Source organism: Aythya ferina, assembly GCF_964211825.1.
Source record: "Aythya ferina genome assembly, chromosome: 2".
NCBI classification, from domain to species: Eukaryota; Metazoa; Chordata; class Aves; order Anseriformes; family Anatidae; genus Aythya; species Aythya ferina.
In genome coordinates, this window is record NC_140297.1 from 142237369 (window position 1) to 142262382 (window position 25014).

At 36.5% G+C, this 25014-nt stretch overlaps 1 protein-coding gene across 8 annotated transcripts in view; it reads right to left on the reverse strand.

The window, feature by feature from the left end:
• The window catches only part of RSPO2 (R-spondin 2), a 112993-nt gene that overhangs the window by 46647 nt on the left and 41332 nt on the right, over positions 1 to 25014 (reverse strand). For all 8 annotated transcript variants that reach the window (XM_084509732.1, XM_084509736.1, XM_084509733.1 and 5 more), the window contains 2 exons: positions 12108 to 12296; positions 540 to 683 (listed from right to left, as the gene is read on the reverse strand). In XM_084509732.1, coding sequence (XP_084365858.1) covers positions 540 to 683; positions 12108 to 12296 — 333 coding nt within the window. The remainder of the gene's footprint in view (positions 1 to 539; positions 684 to 12107; positions 12297 to 25014) is intronic.

The window sequence follows — 25014 nt, forward strand, 5'->3', positions numbered from 1 at the left end:
TGCATAGATGATGCCATACAGCAACTTAAATGAGCTGGTATATCAAACTCCTCCTTTGCTTCCCTTTATTTACTAAATGGAATTGTGGAGAGCTACAGAGGAATTAAAAATGACTTTGAAGCCCAGGTGCTACAGCAATTCAATCTGCCCTGCCGCTGGGTTTTGGACTTTGTGAAAGGCAAGAGGATCAGGTAGTTTTATGAGGGCAAGAATTCAGTGAGTATGTTATTGAATTCAAATGCTAATGCAAATAATGTCCTTCATGAAATCTTGCAAATTCTGAGTTACAAGATAATTCACGGGACATAACTTCCTGATGCAGAAAAGAGATGCATTCCCAGTAATGCATTATTTCAAAGTTTGGAAAAAAATATATATATATTATTATTATGGATAAAGAGCTCCAGACACAATCCATTAGTGAATATTTCTTGATGGGAACTGCTAAGCATCAGCCTAAAAAATTTGTCATCAGCATTTGAACCTGGCCACCTGGCAAAGGAGTAGCTTCAGCAGCACTGCTGTGCTAGAAGACTCACCCACACATTCCATAAGCTCTTCCAAGGCAGCAAATCCAGGAGGGCATCCTCTGAAGCAGCGGCCTCTGTGTGAGTAGAAGCCAGTTTTGCATTTGGTGCAAAAGTCTCTGCTAAAGCAGGAGTCGCAGTTTTCTATTCTGCATCCTGAATCAAAAGGATCATAAGGAATAATGACACTGCTAAGTTAGACTCAAAATGAAAGGATTTATAAAGCAATAGAATCGCAAAACCACAAGTACTATAATGAGGAACAGTTATCCTAAAATCCATTCACTATATAAGAGAAATCAGTTAACGGTATGTACCACATTTCCTTACATCCTTTTGATCCTATTTGCTAATCAAAACTGTAGATAAAACTTCCAATTAAGTGATTTTTGAGTTCATGTAATCTTTCTGGAGGAAAAATATCAAATAGAAACTAATCTTCTGTTTAAGTGATATCAGGGGAAGTAAGACAGAAGTTATTTTGGGAAGCATGCAAATACTCCACATATTTGTTTGGTTGGTTTATTATTTATTCCTGCAAGAAGGATCCACATTTTTTACATGACTTGACCCAATAAACAGCTGAATGTTTTCATGTGTTACGTCTGATTTCCATATCTGCACATATGGATGTGCCACCAGGAAAAAAAAAAAAAAAAAAAAAAAAACGTAAAAAAGTCAAGTTTTCTGCATACAATTGTTCTCTATCATTAATGAAGTCAATCCATAAATATATATTTATTTATTAATATATTAAATGTATTAAATGACAAAACATATACAGCTATAATAAACAATAAAAATATAGCTACTGCCTTTTGAAACATTGAATTTTACTAAAAAAACAGCTTTTTTTTTTTTTTTTTTTACCAAAAAAAAATCATACCAAAACACTTAATCACCAAATCTTAAGCATACCAAAACAATTAGTCTGGGTGATTGTGGGAAATTATTTATTGTAGCAACTAGGAAAACATGACACTTATCAGATCAGATTTCTTATGACATTGGACAAGAAATTAGGCAAAGTGCATGGAAAAGAGGAAAAAAAAAATATTTCAAACGCTGGTATACCCTTGGTTAGAAAACTCAAAAATCAGTTTGAAGTTTCCCACTGCAAAAGGTACGCATTTCAGGCTGTGTGCAGACACAATCAGACAACATGTTTGCAAGGAAATCCAGTGCCCAGCATTTCTCAAAGGGACTCCTACCAGCACATCAACAGCAAAAGCTTGGTTTCTTACCCACAGTCTTTTTTATAGGAAATTCCCAAGATTTACCATTTCCTTTTCATGAGGTTTGCACTAAAGATCAATGCCCATACAATAATTCTGCAAAATCACTTCCCTAGATTAATGCATCTGCAAGGTAAAATAAGGCGAGCTGCTCTGCTGTACTGGGTGTACTGAAGTAGTTAACCGCAAATCTGGCTTGTTATATTCAATATGTACTGCAAATATTTTATCAATTGCAATGCTTGAATCAAACATTCAGTGTGTTTAAATATTCAGGAAAAAAAAAAAAAAAAAAAAAAAGCCTTTTGCCCACACACACAAGGCAGCTTGAAAAGACATCAAGGTTTTTCCAAACCATTTAGTCCAATGATGAGGTGAAGAACAGAACATTAAAAGATAAATTAGCATCATGTGACCCTCCCTCATATCTAAATGACGCAAGTAGTTTGTTGTTTTTTTTTTTTGGAATAGTGTTTTAACTACTGCTTTCAAATTATGTTGAGGAGTAATACATATAAAGTTTATTCTATTTGAACTCTCTTGAGTCAAAGAGAGATTAAATGGAAAACATTTCCTGCTGATAATATATAAACATGCTAATCAGGTGAAATCCTGTCTCACCTTACACTGGGGGTACATAACACATATATGAATACCTTATATTCAAGCATTAAACTAATGGATCAGTCTCCTATTAGTTCTTTGATCGTATTTCAAATTTCCATCCTATTTATATCCTTTGCTTTGCCTTCTATGTCAATTTTACTTTGTATTGCAGTATAGCCCTTATCATGACAATTATATTTTGGACACATTAATAGGGACTCCTGGGTTAAGAGTGGGCTGAGATTTCCAGCTAAGCAACTTATTTTAAATTTTTTCCTATAAAGATAAATTACTCCAAATATCAAATACCTATTGTTTAATCTGTATCAGATCCAGTTTAGGGAAAAAATACTAAAAAATATATTAGGAATACTTTAAGATTTCTGACACTAAAATTTTAATTCCCCAGAGTGATCCAGCATGGTGCTTGGGGTTACCGGGTACTACTTGTAATGTTTCAAATCATGAAGGATGCTTGTGTAGCTCTAAGACTTGAAGGAGTTCTTTCAGTACAGATTCAATAAACTAAACTAAAGAGATAAAGAAAAGTGGTATTCCAAAACTTTCTATGAGTCTATTTTCAATCACAGTCACAGGAGTGGTTATAAAACCAAGAAATTTTTTAAGTGGATTATTTTTGGTGCCTAGCTTAATTTTATCACATTGTTTAAATGCTTTTGGGGCAAATTTACATTACTTATATTTTAAATCAATGTGATATTAATAAATAATTTTAACTGTGTCTAAGCCAAGTAAATCAAAATAAGTTAATTCTTAAAACTCTTTTGCTTTTAAAGCTATCAACATGGACAGAGAAAGAACGCATACTTATTTTTAGTTGAACATTTAAAGAATACTGATTCTTCATTATCAATATTAAGATACATTGGTATGCAACTAAATACAACTGTATTAAACTTAGTATTTCTTTTTGTTTACTAGCATTATCTACATATATGTTATTAAATGTAAGTCTTAACAGAACTCTATTCTAAATTCCTTTTTTTTTTTTGTATTCTATCATTTAAATAATGTGTAATCTGGTATGAAATCTAAAGAGCTGTTTGACATCATATTCAATAGTTAAAAAAATAGCATTTTACAAAACGGCTTTATCCTTTACACAAAATAACATAATAAGAAAACAAGGAAATATTGTTTATAGTGAATTGTTTTTATTTATATTTCATTTATATTATATTTATACTGTTTATAATGAATTGCTTTTTTCTGATTGCCATAGCTGTCAACTGTTCTAATTTTTTGATCTTAGCATCTTATGTCTAACTCTGGAAAAGGGAAGCAAAACCTTTACTATTTTTCTAAATAACTTTAAATTAACTAGCCAGTTTACTGACAACTATAATAAACTGGAACAAAAGAGATACTATTTTTTAATCTGGAAAAGACATCCAAAGGATGAATTTAACTTGCTAGCTGTAAATCTAATTGCCTTTTTCACTAGTTTATTTCATTTTCTGTACTGTTCCAGTAGCTAAACGATATTGCTAGTATACTGTTTTGTGTTTTTTTTCCACTTAAAAGACTACTTAGAAGTTTACAACACCACAAAAAAAAAATACAAACTTAAAAAAAAAAAAAACACCTTGAGCATTATTAAGATTTTAGACACAAGTTGTTCTGTAAAAGAAAGAAACAGATGATGCAAAACCCCCAGTACTCTTCAGAAATGCTTTGATTTTTGCTCTAAAAATAAACATAAAAATGTGTATATGCTTCTGAAAAGTTGGGGATAACTGGTAGATTTTAGAATTTGCAAGGAGAAGTCTAGAAGTGGAGTTTTAGAGGCTTTGGGGGAAAGATAAGGCTAGTGTTGAGGAGAGAATGAATTGATAAATTCAGGCTTGCAGAAGAAACCTTAAGAGCAATCACACACCTCTGGCAGGCCAACCATACTTGCAGGGCAACAAGAAGCTAGGACACCTAATGTTTGTGGTGGTTTTACCGTGCTAGGCAGCTAAACACCGTAACTGCTCTCTTACTCCCCCTCCTTAGATGAGGAGGGGAAGAAGTAAAGTGAAGAACAACTCACGGGTTGAGATGAGGATAATTTAATTAAAGGGAAATAGTAAGGAAAATTATTAAGGAAAGATTATTATTAACTAAACAATATAACTAAAGGAGAAAAAAAGGGGGGGGGGAAGGGAGGGAGAAAGTGAAACAAAAAACAAACAAACAAACAAAACAAATAAAGGCTATGTGGAAGTGCAGAGGAAAGAAATTACTCTCTACTTCCCACAAATGAGCGATGCTTGACCATGCCCTTGAAGCAGGGCCTCAACACATGCAGCTGCTGTTCAGGGTCACATTTTCACAAGGAGAGCCCACCCCTCCCCTCTTCTTCCTGTTTCCACCTTTTGTTGCTGAGTGTGACACCACATGGTATGGAATAGCCCTTTGGTTGGTTGAAGTCAGCTGCCCTGGTGATGTTTCTCTTCTCACTTTTTTGCCCACCCCCTAGGAGGGTTAGAGAGAGTCCTAATGCTGTGCCAGCACTGCTCAGCAGTAGACACAACCCTGATGTGATACCACTGCTGTTCTAGCTACAAGTGCAGAGCACAGCAGTGTATGGGCTGCTGCAGGGAAAGTTAACATCCCAGCCAGACCCAGTACATTTTCAGAACCTGAGAGTGAAGAAGAGGTGCTTTGGTGCTGCTGCTCCCATTCACCTAGCAGCAAGACACCTGTATGTTAGAATCCCTACCGCTTCCTTCTCTGATACTCGATTTGCAGTGGGTCTGCTTCCCATCAGACCTCAAGTACCTTCTATTCCTGCTTGGCATTGTGTCTCCTTATATCCTACTGGACCTACTACCCACTACTACTACACAGTCAGGAACTCTCATAACACTCATACTTCATCTCTTCTAGCACAACCTATTTTCTGGCTAATGTCTCTGTCTTAGCACTAAAAGTAATGTCACATTCTTGCTTCCATTCTTCCACTTCAAATGTATAAAATACTATTTTATTTTATTTTAGGTACAGTTTCAATAAACTAAACTAAAGAGATAAAGAAAAGTGGAATTCCAAAACTTAGAAATGCTAACTTTTCTATGAGTCTATTTTCAGTCATAGTCACAGAAGTGGACATAAAACTATGAAAGTCATCCCCATGTGGAAGTGATATATTTTCCTCTGGTACCATCCTCACCTATCTAGAATTCAAAAAGCACTCAGGGACCCCCAGAGAAATCTGGTGGTATGTCTGATTAGCACAGCCTATTTCTAAACAGATGCCATTTTTTTAAATGTTACACCAGACTTCCCACCAGAGCAGTATGTAAACACTAAAAGCTCAACATTCTGACCTCATTGAAATCCATGGCAAAAGTCCTAAGTGCTTCAGCAAGGGCAGTTTTCAACTTACAAGTTTTTTTACACCAACAGATAGATCACAGCCCACTATAACTACCTTAATGGGCAAAAACAATATTAACCCCTCTGAAGAGAGACAATCTTTCATGATAAATGTGTATTCACAAAGTAAAAATTGAGAACTAAAGAAGAGCAGTACTCCAACAGTCAGAAATGCTAACTTTCTACAAAGTCTATGTGTAGTCACAAACTGTCACAGGAGTGGTTATAAAATCACAGCACCATGACTTCACCCCTCAGGGGAAAGGGTGGAAAAGAAGTCATTGCTTTGTCTGGTGAAGCTACACTGGGCTGAAATTAGACTAGAGTGCTCTGCTGAACTATCTTCAGTATTTAGGCAAAACAAAATTAAACAAAAATGTATCCCTTCAATAGAGCTCTGAAATGTATTTATTTATTTATTTATTCATACAAGATACATACCTTCTCCAATGGAAAGTCTATTGATACTGTGCAATCTCTTAATTTAACCTGAGAGAAGAGTAAGGACTTGAGTGAGTGACATTTCAATGCAGCACAAAGGCAGATTACAGTATGTTAAAGTGCCTCCATGCTTTAGAACAGCTACAGAATATGCTCAAAAAAGAAATATAATTCCATGAGCTACAGCTGACCAGGACCTCAATGACCAGGAAACCTACAGAACTGAAGGACCAAATTTTTTGGTTTTCCAGAGTAGAAAAAGAAAGAGAATCACATCTCCCTCAAAAGAGCCATTGGAAAAAAAAAAAAAAGAAAAAAAAAAAAAAAAAAAAAAGAATCCAAATACAGAAATTTAAAACATTTTAGACGTTGCTTACTGAAACAGAGTAGGAATAGATTAGTTATGAGCTTAGGAGCCAATGCCCCTTTTTACTTAATTTTCAGTGAGCTTTAGCACCCCATGGCACTTCAGAAATAATTTTCTTCTAAACTGTTTCTACATACACACCAGATTTTTATTATTATTATTTCTATTTTTTAAGTAATAGCTGTGAACCATGTTTCAGTCAAGATCAGGGCAACCTATCTTGGCTGGCCAGCAATAAAATATTTGGTTTTAGACTTTACAGTCTCATTTATTTTGATCCATATATTCATTCTGAATATCACAACAAATGTAACTGAGGTGGATGAAGCTTTCAATATTTATAGAAAACTGCATAGAATGCTACATTAAAGAAGTTTGGAGGGAAAAAGCCTGGATTACACATCATGCCCAAATTAGAGATACATTTTAAGCAGATGAAATACAGTAATATTAAAAGATTTTCCTGAGCAGTTTTGACATCCTGACAGTCCTGATAAGCCACTTATACTAATTCTTCTTTTCAAATAAGCATATAAGAATTGACAGACTCATATTTTAGAGAAGGAATCAAAATCCCAGGATTTCAAAATATAAATTCAGATACTGAATTAAATTTAGACCTAGGTACATATGTCTGCTATGACTGGAAAAAAAGAGAAGAAAAAGAGGAAGAGGAAGAGGAAGAGGAAGAGGAAGAGGAAGAGGAAGAGGAAGAGGAAGAGGAAGAGGAAGAGGAAGAGGAAGAGGAAGAGGAAGAGAAGAAGTACATGTATCTGACAATAGCTTAATTTTATCCTATAGTTACAGAAAGCATAACATTACCAGAACAAGTACTATCCTTCCATTGTAAATCTACCACCTGATTTAAGATGATGTAGAATAAGCTGAATTGTAGAGAAACTATAATGCCTTTGGAAATCAAGCTGAAGAATACAATTCGGCAACTCCCTCTCTCATTTTTCTGCTTCTCAGTAAACACCATTGGTGCTCCACTCTTAACTTCATGCTGCCATCCTGACATTGCATCTTAGAGGCATACAATGGTTTGGTTTGGAAAGGACATTAAAGACCACCTAGTTCCAGCCCCCCTGCCATGGGCAGGGACACCTCCCACCAGACCAGGTTGCCCAAAGCCCTATCTAACCTGGCCTTGAACACTTCAAGGGATGGGGCATCCACAGCTTCTCTGGGCAACCTGTGCCAGTGCCTCATCCGTTGACCAGCACCAACTTTTACACTAATCCCCTGCAGAATTCCCTGAACTAGGAAACATTTCAAAAACCCATGCATTTCATAATTCACCTGGAAGACAGAAGACAAAGGCACATGAGGGACAAAGACTGTTAATACTACTAAGAGTAGGAGACACATGGCCAGAGCTGAAGTAAGCTATGCTGTGAGCAGCTCCTGTAGAGTTGAATGACCAATGGAAAAAAGAGACCAAAACATCACCTGGCTTTCAGAAAGGTCACTGAGGAGACAGTAAGGAGAGGGGGAAATTCATAAGAAAAAGAGGTTCAAACTACATGGAAGCTATTTAAAATCCCAAACAAAAGTAGCCTTAGTAGGAGTGCAGGAGGGGGGGTTGTTTTGTTTTACTATTTATTATTATAAAAATAGAGATTTCTAACCTACAATTTCAGCAGGAGCTGAACATAAATTCTAGAGAATGTTACATAGCCACTTGACAGTAATGGTTCCTAAAGTTTACCACAGGTCCATGATTTTAAAGAGATCAATGCTACTTATAAAATACTATAACAAGGATTTCTTTTTTTAATTCACTTAATAAAAACTTAACAATACATTTCTGTTATATTATTGAGATCTTTAAACAAATGCCAAACAATAGTGTTTTCAACTCATATTTTACAAATATATATTTATTAATATATATTAATAATTATAATAATTATATTTATATATAATATTATATAATTATATAATAATTATTATATTAATTATTATAATATAATTAATATAATAATTATATTTATATATAATATAAAATTATATTATATATTATATATAATATTATTATATTAATAAATAATTTATTAATATATATTAATAAATAAATTAAATTTTATTAAATCTATTCACTACAGATTTAAGAAATCTTAATTCAAAACACTATTAAGATTTTTTTGTTGGCAGCTGAATGGGAGGTCTTCTGTCAGAATACAAAAATTGGCCAAAAATAAAAAAATTAAGAATATGACCAAATCTTTACCAAGAAGCACTTGAAGGAGGAAAAGAGAGTAGAAGAGATGAAATAAAAGAGAGGAAAAAAAAGAAAATGTCTATAACATAATGATAGTTAAAAGTTAATATCTGGCCATACGATTTGACTTTCAAAATCCCAAATTTTGATATTTATTTATTTTATTTCAAATACTGTTTTTTCTTTATAAGAGAAAGTCATGAAAATGGTTGCTAAAAAGTCAGAATAAAATGATTTTATTTAAGACAAATTGTGTTTCCTTGTTTTGAACCCTTGACAGACTGGTATGAATTGTACTGACTACAATCATCTTAGAGCTTCATATACTCTGCAGTACTACACAAGGAATAATAAAGCTATCATATGTCAATGATGCCTTACAATTTTGTAACAAAGTTTGAAAAAAATATCATATTTCTTTATATTTCATGTGTTTAATAAATAAATTATTTGTTTAAAAGCTTCTGTTTATTTTACTTAAGGCACATGGAAGAGGTAATAACAAATTTACCATTGAGAAAGAAAGTGGACATAAAGAAATGGAGTAGCCAGACAAATCTGAAGGGAGGTATAATTTCTAAGTTGTAAGTATGTCTTCCCCCAAAAAGATTACAATGGATACTGACTAGGTTGAAACATTCAAGATAGGCTCAATACATTAATCAGACCAATGTTAAACCAACACTGAGGTGACAGATTTCATTCCATTTTTTGTGTTTTCTTCTTCTTCCTTGGAATATTTTTAATTCTTGTTGGAAGAGTATAATTCAAAGTTATTAATTATTAAAATTTATTGGAAAACTAACAAACTGTAGCTCATCTCTTGGGCATGCTTTTACAGAAAAGACACAACACTTTCCAATTTGGTGTCCAAATGTACTGCATTCTTATACTTCAGTGTTCAAGATGAAAATCAACTCCAGCAGGAAACACTACATCGACTTCTAGGGACAAGTAGTTTAAAAATTACATGATTCACTGTTACTAGAAAAACAGTCTAGAACCATTTAGCAAATTCAAGAGACACATACTGCTTACATGTAGAAAAGAAAATTAGCCTTGAAATTCAAAATTTCCGTAATTTTTGGAGCCGTTGCACTTGGCTGTAGTATTTATTGTGTTACATTTGGCACTAACTATGCTTGGCTTTTAAAATCATGTCAACATTTTCCATAAAAAAAAAATGTTCTATAGCTTCTCTAACAAAAATGGGCAAATGTTCCAGTAATAAAATGTTAAACAGCTTTTGTGCCTGTAAAGACATTAATAGGGCAGAAATCATTTCAGCTTATGTAATTTAAGCCCTGTAACTCCCAGACGGATTTTAACATTGCCAGAATTTTTATTATTTTTAGCTGAGATAATACTATCTGAGCAATAGGCTGTAACTAGCTGTACCTAAAACTATCTAACATCAAGTAGGAAGAAACCTATTCTACTTTTTAAGAATGTTTATTTAAGTCTGTTTGAATCCACAAAATGTCTGTGTTTCAACAATGCCGTGTGTGTGCCGTGCAAGATCACCAAACCAAGAGCAAAAATGTGGGTATGATTTATAAATACACCAGTTGGCGATTACACCAAAACAAAAATATACAGGTCAAAAATCATTGGAGGGGAACCAAAACTGGTCTGTAAATGCAACTGCATAATTATTCTCAGAGGGGGAGACTGTCAAAGGCATGAGGGTGAGTTAAATATGCAGCACTCAACACATGCCAGTATGGATTGGACACAACCTCATTTGTGCTTTTCAAAACCAATCCTGTAATTCAGGGAAAAAAGGCCACTTTCTGTAAGTGGTAAAAATGTAAAAAAGTTGTATTGAATTCACAATCCACCTTCTGCAAATAACTTAAAAAAAAAAAAAAAAAAATGAATGCAAGGAACAACTACCAGTAAAGACCATAATTTTTCCTATCTCACAAACAAAGTATAGGCTACCATAACTAAATTAATCTATTTCCCAAAACTGTAAAATATTCAAAGGCATTTTTACAGCCCAGTTTTGAAAGGAAGAAGGTGGACAAGTTGCTGAATTCACAACTGTGTTATGAAAATGAAGGCCAAAATCCTAAATTGCTTTACAGAAGGGATATATAAACTACATACTAGTCTCATTTAATTTTTCATCAAAAAACTAGCCACCTGGTACAGATTAGGCAGCACTCAGCAATGTTACCTAACACGAAGCGAAGGACACCATATCCACCAAGCCCGCGCAGGGAACTTAGAGAAACAGGCGGGATGTCATTACGTGGGCTGGAACGTGGCCAAAGCACTGCAGTTAATGTTCATGTTCTAGCCAAAAGTGCCACAGAATGACCTCATAAGGCTGTCAAGATTATGTGTGATCTGAAGGACAGCACCCACTTTCTCACAACACAGTGCATCCCAGTGACATGCTGCAGGACTGAGGGGGAGAGTGCCATACATTTAACGAACTTTTGATTATTTCAGGAAGCAGAGGAAAAGCTGTTTTTCACTTCAGGTTCTTAGGTTTGGTGACCTAATTCTGGTTTGACTATTACACATGAAAAAAAAATATGAATAAGAGGTAGTAGCAATGATTAATAATCCATATGGGTAATTGTCCACATATGAGCATATGGAAAAATCGATACAAATAGGCACAACTGCCAGATAGTGGTGAAATAATGTGTAGATATACCAGAGCACTCATTGGTTTTAACAGTTGTGCTGCTAGGCACAAACATGCAAACAAGGAATCTTGTTGCACATTAGCAGGTTGTAAATTTCCAAATAAAATGCAGTGCTAAAAGTGAAAGGTTGTTTGTTTGTTTTTAATAGTACATCTGTTTTATTAAAATAGCAACACTTACATATTAAAACATGTCTGGTGTGAGGTGTCTGGTCACCTGAAATTTGTGTGGGAACAAATAGCATGAAGGGAAGCCCACCCATATCTCAGTGCATAAACTAGGCTAGTTCCTACATGAGCCATTATTAAATTAATGCTTACTCTTTTTTATTTTCCTATAACAGGAATTGTTTTTTTGTTAAAACCAAAAATATCTGCTTAAATCATCATTCTTTCGTAAATTTCTCTATAACTAAAATAAAAACAACAACAACAAAAACTGGTTAATACATAAACAATTTAATTTACTGAATGTTACAAATCTTGACGTGAGCCAGGACATTCCTAAGAAAGAAGTTTTATGATGCTCTTAAGACATCTGTAAAAACATCATTACGTTCCACAACATATAATTTTAAAAACGAGTGTGAATTATGGCCTTCCTATAAAAAGTGAATGTAAACTTTCAAAACAAACAAACAACAACAACAAAAAAACAACTCACTTGAACATCTGTTCATATCAGGCGTTCGGAGCCCATAGTACCCCGATGGGCAGGAATGCAAGCATTCACCATATTGTCTCATTCCTTCTCTTCGTAGGAAGAAGAATAACTTATGTTGGCATCTGATGCACCCATTATCCTTTGAACAAGATAAACAGCCTTTGCAAATTGGATTTGGTCCATAGCTAGCTGCAAAATAAGAAAAAAAATTACACTTTAAGATCATCTAGAAATTATTTTGGCTGGAGGTCCTCTTTCCTGTAAAGTGTTAGTTATCTACTGCATGATTACAAGTAGTTTTAAAAGAAAGGTTACACTCGCTGCTACACACCTGCACTGGCAAGTGAATAAAAAGAAATGTAATCTCTGTATTTTACACTAGTATGTAGGGCAATTTAATGAGCTTACTTTTTAAATAAAGCTACAAGCAAGTGAAGACCCAGCTATACAAAATTCACAATTACAACACAAATAAAATTCATATGCTGAATTCTAGTTTGAACCTGAGCATATTAGCACAAACTATCAGCAAAATATAAGAATATCAGCACCCTGATCTATGCACCTGGAATGATATTTCCATTGAAATACAGCACCGAAACCACAGCAATTTCTTGCTCCTGAACAGAGAGCAACATTGAGTTGCAAACTTAAGCAGCAAACCCTCTGCAGAACAGGTACAACACTAGCAATGCACATCCCATATCTGTTGAGGGTCTTAGTGCAGCTATCTACAAGTTTCTAGACAAAATGGGTCAAAAAAAAAAAATGCACAGACATGATGCTACATCTAGATACAATTATCATTTTATGTCAACAGCTATTATGTCTTCATATAAATTGTTTTATTGTTTGTTTTTATGACTTGAGTGATACTGCAACACAAATCCTAACAGCATCTTTAGTACCCTTTCTCCAGAGTCACAGAACACGCCCCTGCCCCCATGTGCACTCAACTTGTTCTGAGGCGCTGAGTCAGCACAGCAGGTTAGCAGAGGAACGATGGCTCAAGATGTTCCTGAAACCAGAATAACTTAATAGGACTTTTTAAATATTAAATTGGCCACAGGACCTCACAGAAATTTGCCAGTTTGAACCTGGTTTACTGTGAAAGGAGAGAGAAAGAAGAGAGAGAAAGAGAGAGAAAAAGAGAGAGAGAGATTATGCAACAGAAGGAAAGCATCTTTGAGGCGTCGTCATCTTTTTAATAGAGGCCACTCTGACAGCAGCTGGACAAAAGCAGGAGTATGTTTAATTGCTATATTTTAAAGTATTTAAAAGTATCCACACCCTAACATAGTACTCCAGTAATATTATTATATATAGAAGTATAAAAATGGTTGTTCAATGTCTGACTTCACCAGCAGAGCTGGGAAAAGAAGAAAAGAAAAAGCCCACCACCCTCTGGAACCAGTAGCTGATAAGCTTTACTCTCACCTTCGCACATCTGCACACCACATTCTCACTCCCTCACTGCTCCGTGCCCCCCACTATGCCTCTCCAAGTTCAGTACGACAGCAGTCAGTTTCTATCTTATACAAAACACTCCTGGTGGGTGGCAGGCAGGACAAGGAACCAAGCAATCTGGCATGAAACGGCTCGGCCAGTGGGACACTTTCTGAATGTTGGAGTCCTCTGGCACTAGGCTCATGTTCTGATATTCTCTTGATGGGAATCGAACCCTTATCCTCTATGGTACACATACTGCTACTCCTCAGCTATCTTAAGCCCTTTGCAATGACACATCCTACAAGACCAACTGCCTTAAATACCTGAACATTGCACACATCCTGTTGTCCACAAGACCTCTGATTTAACTTTTCCTATCATTCATCTCGCAAATACTCTCATTCTTCAAAGACATACGAGAAGGGAAACAAACAGATGAGCTAGGCCTGAAAGCATCCCTCATCTCACTGTCAGCAGGGACTGCCTTTCTGTAACCACATCAATTAGTATGTGACCATGTACTCCAAAGCAATTGTTGCTTAACACGTGGTGGGCAATCCTGTAGACCTCTGGGTCCCCTTTTAGTCTCCTTGCATCTGACTCTCAGCAAATCTGTACCTCAGCTTGCTCAAGGTTCCTCACAGAAACCTGTACTTTAACAAAGGAATTGAAAAGAACAAAGCAAAAGTAAATCTGCAAGATACTTCAATTTATTCATTACTCAGAAATTTTTGGAGTTTGAAACACCAGAAGTCAGGATCTCATATCCAGCATGTTGTTTCTACCACAAATCAAGGATGTTTTTCCTCTCTGTCCCTCTTGAGCAGCTGCACAATATTGTCATCAAAGAAGCCAGCTCCCCCACTTCACTCCAGGTTTCAGCCTTGCATGTCCGCCTTGTGCAACTGTCACTCTATCCCTATGATCTCTTTTGGAGTAAGCTAACTCTTTCCACAACATAAGCCACACATACCTCTGGGGAGTCTGCTCTGGGGAATCCACCAAGTAGGCAGCATGATGCCTGCAGTCCTCACACCCTTTTCTAGCAGTTTTGTGCAGGAGTCCCCCCATACACCAGCGGTACAACTTTCATTAGGGGTGCCCCGTAGACTCACCACCCAATAAGCAAGACCTGTCATAAAAAAACACTATCTAAACACAAAGTATGATCCTTGCATTATTTCAGAAGCTGAATATATAAGCTGTTTTTTTATGATTTGACTTAGCACAACCATCTGGGGCCAAGAAGAAATATAAGGCCAAATGTTAAACAGCATGGACATAGCTAAAGGCTACTATTCTCAAGAGTGTGGTTTGGGGAGCAGGGATTACAGTCTGGAGCAGATGTATTTGTAATGTCCATGTTGGTCTTATCCCCTTCCCTCACTGACCCCTGACAAAATTCAGACTTCTTGGCTACAAAACATGTCTCTGTTTGACTCTACTGTCCACCTTTCCTTTATCTATGACTGTCCACATGTTATTCTCCTTTTTTTTTTTTTTCTTTTTTTTTTCTTTCTCTATTTCTGGTAAGATGCTTTTGGTGTTCACCCTTTGTTCTGCAGACAAATTTAATTATGCTGACTTACTTGGGCTTCAGAGATGTTCAGGCATATTCTCACATGAAATGGAGCTAATAGCATAAAAATGATCATCCATTACTTTGTGTTACTATTTGTTTAGGAGATGAAGGGTAAATCTTTCACAACTTCAGGTCAACAACACAGGATATGATAAGGTTCAGTAACAGCTATTTTGTAAGTTGTGCATAATTATCCCCAAATTTTATCTCATATTTAGGTTCCCCAAATTGTCACATCTAGCCTGTTCTTTACCTTAACAAATTTGAAAATTTCTCTGCCTGTAGTTTTTCCTCTGATACAAATGTTATGAGGTTCAGTATTAAAACTAGCAAACTGCTCTGAAATCCTCACGTGCTAGTTGTTATAGATGAGGCACATGTATTACTACTTAAATGTCTGATTATTAGACACACTGATTTTGGATAACAGATAACACTGATTTTGGATAACAGTCGTCACATAGTGATGACTTTTCCTCTTGCTCTCTTGTTTCTAAGTTATATAAAAAAACAAACAAACAAACAAAACAAAACAAACAAACAAAAAAAAAAAACACTAAAAATACATCAGATAATTTTCTCTTTTCTTTACCACACTAACACTAGCCCCCCCCCAAAAAAAAAAAATAAAAATAAAAGTAAAATAGTGAAGAGTTATACAATGATAAGGGGAGAAAATATGGGGAGAGAACAAGATTTGTATGCTATAATAAAGAGTGTAGACTTTATGACAGAATCTGAAAACTTCTGAATGTGCTGTTTAGGCAACAAACTGAACAATTTCAAAGTATTTTGCATACAGTAAGTTATTGTAAAGTGTGTGTCACAGAAACAGCTTTCTTCTACTTTGTTGCTGCTTATATTCTTGCAGAGCTTCATGGCAAGCATACTGGCTTCTTCTGCAACCTTTTTGTCAGTTCAACTTGTCCCATAGCAGGAAAAATCATGACATGTTCTACTGCTAAATTACTTGGATACTGAACACATGCTTTAACAAATCAAATGCTCCAGCAATTTTTTCAGCATCACATAAGCATGCCATCTTGAAGATATCAACTTAACTATACTCACAGGCTATAATGAAATTCTACAAAACCCTCAACCCCTCAGAAAGTTTTCCCTTTACATCTTGCTTTAACACAACAAATACAATATATTCTTATTGTATATAGCTTTTTCAGTTCTCATAGAATTGCTCCTTGAATGAGGAAGTGAATGCCTCTGTGTTCAGCACGAACATCTATACACTTCCTTTTGAATTTCTTCATAACTTTTTTTTTCCCTTCTCTATTAGACTGCAAGAAAAAAAAAAATAACAAGCTTATAAAACTTGGTCAATCACATTCCAAGTTACCAGTTGCATCATATGCAATGTAAAACATCATACTCAGTTCTCACATCTTGATTTCAGCTCTGCCTGGAACACCCTCCTTGACTCTGTGTGCCAGGCAGGCAGATTTTCTCCATCCAAATCCCTCATGAAAACTCACTCCTTCCACAAGGCCCACAAATGTTAACCAGTGTCAGAACGCTGCTGTCGTCACATCATAAAACCAAAAATGCACACATGCTCTAACTTAGCACCATCCTCTTGGTCTCAAAGCACATGATTGCTCTGGCTGTCTGTTAACTTTGTGAGCTCCTTGCAGCAGAAGCAACGTTTTGTACAGCCACACAGGTATGTATCTGGGTGTGAACACTGCACATAAACACAAACACACACCTTTATATAGATAGTGTGTTTTCTATTTCTTCTGCTTGCTGCTTCTACAGCTACATTATAGGGCATCCTCTGTATTTAAATAAAAAGCATTTACAGACTTGATTCCCTGTGTTGCTTTTTTATTTTAAATCTGGGATTAAATACACCATTAGAAAAGGTTACTTGAGAACACAGACTAATACCCAAACACTGAATGAAACACTTCTGAACTCTAAGAGTGTTCAAAGTTTCATGGTTTGGATCCATATCAAGTAAAATCAAATGTCAGCTAATTACTTTAACTCTTGTCTGGATCAAATGTATTAAAACCACTTCAGCAATATGGCTTAAAGTGAATTGTTATGACTATTTGAAATCACAAGAGAACCAACAGTACAAAATGAGTCTAGTCTGTTCCCCACAATAATACAAGTTGCTCTGTGAGCAAGAGAACTAACAGCATTCCTATGGATTTTAATGTCTTGCAGCCCACACCACAATAACTGCTACTAATTTGAGCCTTTCTTGTATACCCACTTCCTAGCTGTCACAAATCTCTTCAAAACCTAGTGCTCCACTTCACCCCAAGAACATGCCCGTAAAAAACAAGTTGAAATGGACAAATGGATACAAAACCAATCAAAGAAAGACGAGGACCTGGCAGAGTGAACAGGTGCTAGAAAACATCATTACCTTAACATCATTTCTTTAAAGGGTCAGAATAGCTTGCTCATTGTGATCTTAAAATCACTCAATGCCTGTTCATTGTGTCACTACTTACCTGTTTAGTTTTGGCCTTTTGAATTCTCTGAAGCCAGAAACTGGGGTTATTGGTACAACAGCCCACTTAATGACACTCTTGCCCTGACTGGGATTGCAGCTACATGAACATTGATAATCGGAGTTTAGCTCAAATCTAGCAGAAATGCCTCTGAGACATTTATCATTGCAAACATGAGGTGTGCACATGGTACTTGGAGGAGCAAAGCAACTAAAACACCATTACTAGCTGCATTTAAAGTAGAAAGAATAGATTCAGAATTCAGTTAATGCTATAAAGATAGCATATATCATACTATACATATATCTCCAGTGCAAGCAAATAAACAAGAATACACTCTTGCTTGGCATATGACTTCAGAATGGAACAATGATTACAGCCATATAGGTGCACCAATATTATATACTATAGTTAAAAACTATCTAATAGGTTATTAACTTATTGGTTAATAATTTTCTTGGCTGGCCAAGAGAACAACATATTTTTCATTAGAGCTGGGGGGGGGAAGTAAGTTTTGGATAGAAAACTTCAGGAAAAAAAAAAAAAAAGAAGAAGAAAAAAAATGACTAGTTAACTCTAGTCATTCATTGTCTTAATTTAAGAGAATTATGATATTCAAGGTCAAAGGGGACTTTTGTGATCAATTAGTTCACTGCCCTGTACAAAGCAGCCACAGAACTTGTGCTTTACTAAAACATATCATTTAAGAAACCACTCAGACTTGATTTTAAAATTTTCAGTGGCAAGGAAACCACCACAACCTTTGTTAAGATATCATAGGGGCTAATCACTCTCACTGTTGAAAACCTGCAATGGAATTTTGAACTTCAAATAACAACCACTGGACCTTTTTATATCTTTGTCTGCCAGATTGTTAACAGTTTTTCAATGTTTTTTCCCCAATGTAGACACTCTGATCAGGTCAACTCTTAGCCTTCTCATGGGCAAGATAAACAGAGCAAGATTCCAGAATGTCTCACCGCAAGGCAAAGTATCCAGTCCTTTGATCAATCCCTTACCATTTTATCAACAGACTTATGGACACCAAAAAAGAACTCAGCAGTGGAAAAGTGATTGTACCAGTGCCAAATACAGAAGCGATACAGCTTCTCTACTATTCCTAGATATTACTCGCTTGAAACATTCACGTATTATGTAACTTCTTTTGACCACAAAAATACTGGCTCACAAGTACCACACTGCTCTGCATAGGAAGCAGCCATTTTGTTCCCCAGTGCATTTTGCAGTAACACTGCAGATCACCCAGCGTTAATCATTTTCAGGTCACCGATCCTTAAACACCTGGGATCACTCTCTTCCAAGTTGTCCACAGCCCAGAGTGTTTCCCAGGATGCCACTCTTCCTCTGAAGACAAACTGTAGGGTGGCATTTCACTTCAATAAATATGGTACAAATCTCCTTAAATTTATGCTTACAGTATCACAGAATGGTTTGGTTGGAAGGGACCTTAAAGATGCCATGGGCAGGGACACCTCCCACTAGACCAGGTTGCTCAACCCTCCATCCAACCTGGTCTTGAACACTTCCAAGGATGGGGTATTCACAGCTTCTCTGGGCAACCTGTGCCAGTGCATCATAGTAAAGAATTTCTTCCTTATATCTAATCTAAATCTTTAACTTAGACCATTCCCCCATGTTCTGTCACTACACCCCCTGACAAAGAGTACCTCTACAGCTTTCCTGCAGTGTCCTTTGGATACTGGCAGCTCACTATAAGGTCTCCTTGCAGCCTTCCCTTCTCCAGGCTGAATAACCCCAATTTTCTCAGACTGTCTTAGCAGGAGAGGTGTTCCAGCCCTCTGATATGCCTTCATGGCCCTCCTCTGGACCTGCTCCTGTGCTGGGGCTGCAGAGCTGAATGCAGTACTCCAACTGAGGTCTTTCAAGGGTGGAATAAAATAGGGGGGGATCATTTCCCTTGATGTCTTGCCCATCCTTATTTTGATATGGCCCAGGATACAATTGGCTTTCTGAGCTGCAAGCACATATTGCAATAGCTCGTAAGTCAGCAATTTTATCTGTATGGCATTATGAAACCATTTTTGACTTCCTTTAGAGGTTTTAATTATATTTCAATATCATAAGTTTACATTTAAGCCGCTAACATTCGTAATCCTTTCCTTTGTAATCCTCATTCCTTTGTTAGCGATACAATGTTCTCTGATTATTCTTGCCTCAGAAGCTTTCTCTTTATACTACCTATATTTCAAAGATAGTGCATTTTTATTCCACTTCCAGATCAAAATACTTCACTTTTGTTACATGGCCAAATACTTCCAGAGATTTCTGTACTGTTTTCCCTACCACTGTGGTAGGGATAATCACTGTAAAGACACATAAGATACCATTGCTGTCAAGCACCCAGGCAGGTCTTAAGGAATAGCCTATACATTGAGATATTCTGCAATACTTAGAAACCATAGACACTATCAACACTGGATACTTGCTACCAAATTCAGAAGCCTACTTAATAATAAAATGACAACATATGGTATGTTTGTTTCAGGATGCCTTGGTTGCTCAGATAGTTTGAGAACATTACTGATGCTCTTTCTTAGCTTAACCAATCACAGAAATGTGTTAGCCATCTTACATCATTCATCCATCTAGATCTTTTACAGACATCTCTTGCAATTTACTTTCTGGATATCTGCCATCAGTTGGAAACATTTAACTCCCCTATTCCACTTCTGCTACTTATAGCCTATCAATCCTCACCTTCATCTGTAGAGCCTTCAGCTCTACTGAATGGTGCTTCATGGTTCTATTTCAGTTATGAATCCTCCTCCACAATTTCTTTCTATTTAGTTCCTAAGGGGACAGTTCCTTTCTCCCTGAAAATGGAATAGCATTGTTTCCTAAGCCTGGTTGCTCAGAGTTACTCCATCTCCCCAGCATTCCCCAGTGACTATACTTGTCCTTCCAGTCTAGAAATCCAGAGCTGTCCAAATTTACATTTTATGCACAGGAAGTCATTACTGGCTACAGGATGGAAAAAATAAAATAAAAAAAAAAAAACCACCACAGAACTGTGGAACATCTGTTGCAGGTCACAAACGTCACTATCACCTGTCATCCTAAATATTTAGAATCGAAATAGATACAGAGAGGAAAGTTTCCCATTCCCTGTTCAAACGCCCTTGGAAACATTAGCTTTTATTGCTGTTTGCTGTTCACAGGTTCACCAGTTTTATCCTAGGTCATCCTGTTGTCACTGGCAGAGTAATACAACACTAATATTTGAAACACTGGGGATAAAAAAAGGCTCAAGCGTCACAGCCAGAGTGCATACAGAAACAAAACAAAACAAAGTAAAATAAAATGAAATAAACTAAAAATAAAAACAAACAAACAAAAAAATCCTCCCTGTATGTTCATGTACAAGGGCAGTGACACAGCCAGCCTAGGAGAGGGGAAAAAAAGCCTCACCAACCAACTGGTTCACAAGTTTACAAATGCCACTTTTACAGGTCATTTATCTTGAAGCCTTGCCACCCAAAATACCTATGTTTGTGTTCAGAAGTCATATATGATTTACTTTCATGTACCTGTTTCCAATCCCATTTCTGAGTTTTAATTTATAGGCCAATACACTTCGGTTATAGTAAGAAATTGCATTAAATCAACTAACAGACCAGCCATTTAATTTAATGCATTCAAGTTGTTGATTTGTAAAGTGGCAGCTTCAGTATTATCACACTGAGTGGCTGCTTCAGTTCCTATCACACAAGAACCCCTCCAAAATGCCCTCTGTTTCATTTGCTTATGAGCTGTTAGAATCATGTTGGGTTTTCTTTTTTCTTTCTTTCTTTTTTTTTTTTTTAAAGGAACCCTGAACAGCAATAACAAAATATGGCCAATAGATGCCCATCTCTGTACTGTTTGCACAGCTGTGAGCAGTTTTCCTTTACTACAATCTCAAAATTTCCTATCTTATCTGGCATCTTCAGTCTCTGTAAAAGTACCCATAACATAAGCTTTAAATAAACTTCCATCAAGTAGTTTTATGATTTGGGATACTTTATAAACCCCAGATAATTTGATTAAATGCTGGAAGCTTCATGTACACTAGCCTCAGAAATCCTAAACATAAAGGCTAACAGGATTTTTAACATTCAGCATTTTTGGAGGATAACTTGCCTTCCAATTTATCTTATTTAGATTTTGCATTAATTACTCCTTTAGTTTTCTACAGGTCTACAGAGTAGAACACAGAAATCCTCCAAAGCCAGTACTTAAAAAGACAAAAAATATCACATCTGAGATTCATGGTTGCTCCCCAAAGGCCAGCAATTCAAACATGCAGACGACTGCACAGAATAATTAGAATCATAGAATCATAAAGGTTGGAAAAGACCTTCAGGATCATCTGGTCCAATCCTACCAACAATATTACTCACTAAACCATGTCCCTAAGCACCACATCCAACCTTTCCTTGAACACCCTCAGGGACAGTAACTACATCACCTCCCTGGGCAACCCGTTCCAATGGCTGACTGCTCTTTCTGAGAAGACATGTCTCCTCATTTCCAACCTGAACCTCTCCTGGTGCAAGTTGAGGCCATTCCCTCTAGTCCTATCACTATCTAGTCCTATCACTAGTGAGAAGAGGCTGACCCCCAGCTCCCCACAGCTTCCTTTCAGGTAATTGTAGAGAGCAATAGTCTCCCCTGAGAGCAATAAGGTCTCCCTTGAAAGTTGCTCCTCCTGAACAGACTTATAAAATTCATATTCCTCAGCTAAAGCATCCACTTTCACCTTTATCTTTTTAACTTATATCTGCTCTATCTCACCTATGAATGAGGCCCAGGAGTTCCTTGTAGGACTCATATGCAGGAAGAGGGTGTTGGGAATGATTGCTCATTGCTCATAGCCCCTGTGTTCCCCAGTTCATTTTGAGTGGGAAGTTTACCTGCCTTCCATTGGAAATCTCATTTGGAAGCATGAGCAGATGCTCAAATGCTGGTAGTTCTAATGCGTATACTGATAGTATAACTATGAACAAATAGTTATACTGATTTCAGAGACTTACTATACCTTGGAAACACTGTGTTTATTTACTGTGTTAATGCAGACACTGCAAAGATAAACAAAAAAACACTTTTTTACTTTCCTTATAACACCATGCTTGCTGGTAGGGTGATCTCGGCAGTGAGACCACAAAGCATTGTTTTTCCACCTCTCAGGTGATTAAAACTCATTTGGTCACCAGTTCCAGAGCTTTCCATTTCAAGTTCCCATGCTATAATCATCTAAAAATGCACAGGCTGTCACAGCCTATTTCTTAATTACAAAATTGTAGAGGAATGCTTTTTCCCCATCTACATATGAGTGCCACTATCTGACAGCACACTCATCATCAAACTTCATCCAGCATGTTGCTGCTGCAGATCAACATCTGGTCCACAAATCCTATTGGAATATAGTCCCAGGCATTTAAATAAATTCATTTTGTCAAACCTTTTCATATCTAGAATATTTCACTTAGATGCTGTGAAAAAGATTCATCTCTACCATGCAGGTGAGTAAATAGAGATTTAAAGTTTTTCCCCTTTGGTGGTGTGTTTACTTTGTGTTTTATTGTACGTTATAACTTTTCCAAGCACTGAAAGCTGCAGGGATCCAACATAGAGGCATTCCAACAAAAACAGAGTTCCAAACCAAGATCCACCCAAACCGCTGAAGACAAAACATTATTGGAAGCATTAAAGCTAAAGAGGTGAAGATCCAGAACACTCTGCTTAAGACACTAAATACAATGACATATAAGACTTTATGCATGACATTTCACTTTGCCACTTCATACTTTTACTGACCAGTCCTTAAAAAGGTAGAAAAGATTGAGGGAAAAAAAAAAAAAAAAAAAAAAAACTCAAGCCTGGAACATCATTTCCTGGAAGATTAAATTTAACATATTTTTGAATGTGATAGATATTAAATCTAGACTCCTAGGCTGGACAATACATATAGCAATTTCAACAGAAATAAGCAAAAGGAAAAATTGTATTTTCTTTTTCATTGTTAGATTAGGCACCACTAATGACCACATGCTTAACTATTGTTTACTATCACATTTTTATGTGCAACAGGAACTGGCATGTAACGGAAATGCCAAACAAATAAGTATTTGACTGTGGATTGTAAATCTGTAATAGTGAAGAACAAGCCTTATTTCTTCAGTTTATATAGCAGTGAACACACTGGTTAGTGTTTCATAAATACCAAACTTCTGAAATGTTGAGCAGGATGGACATGCAGCTTTTAAAAAAAGGTAAAAAATATTAAACTGAAAGGTACAGAAAATCAAACCACCTAAGAATGAAGAAATCTAAGGTTTAGATAACTGGGAATAGTCTGTAAAATTTAACAGCATCAGTCATAAAAAGCTGAGTAGGAATCTTTAAAATGCATGAGAGATTATATTCACAGTGTCTTAAGTTTTACAACATAAATGCAGTACTGGTCCTTATATTGGACACAAGACAGCTCCTAGCAAAGCTTCTGTAGGAGTTTGTACAAGCCTTGTTGCCAGCTGTCCAAGCCTGATAGAGGTAGCCTGAGTTTCAGGTTAAGCACTAGGTTGAGAATGAAGCTAGGACCACACGAAGTATAATCACACACATAGCAGAAGGCTGGACAAGGGACATCCCAAGGTCTCTTTCAGCCCTCCCAAGGTCTCTTTCACCCTTTGGTCCTGTGACCTGCATCTGAAGTCTCAGGTTTCACTTCTTGTTTGAAGGAGAAGGCAGCCTGAGCTACGTGATGTGCAACACAGCTCTGACGGAGGGATGGGTAACAAAGCACATGGGAATACGGGAGGTTTTCTCTACGTCCAGATGTATCCCATTTCACAGGAGATCCCACAGAGGAAGGCAGAAAGTTTCACAAGGAATGAAATAGAAACAAATCAGTTTGGAAATGTGCTTTAACTACTAATAAGGGAACCAAAAACTATCTTCACAACTGGAAGTAACTCTCCCCAGACAAAATGAGAGAAAAATTTGCAAAAGCTTACCAAAGGAAAAAGGCCTACAGGTAGCAATGCAGCTCAGCTCAAACCATGTGAAATTCAGAAAAACACAAGACAACATCTACCACTGTCCAAAGCATTCTGAAAGTTCCCCTTACAGATACCTTCATTTTGAAAAGAGCAGAGAGGATGTTCCAGAATGACAGGTGGCAACTTCCTGCCTCCTGTGAACAGAGGGCTTTGCACAAGGATAAAGCCACTATGCCCTGTATTGTCTTGTTCACCAGAACAAAGGTTTCATTAAAATCACACCTAAAATTAGAATGTGGGTATGGATACTCACTTTGCATTACCAGTAGAAAGGGCTGTATGTTCAAATGCTAAAAATTGCACCCATGCCC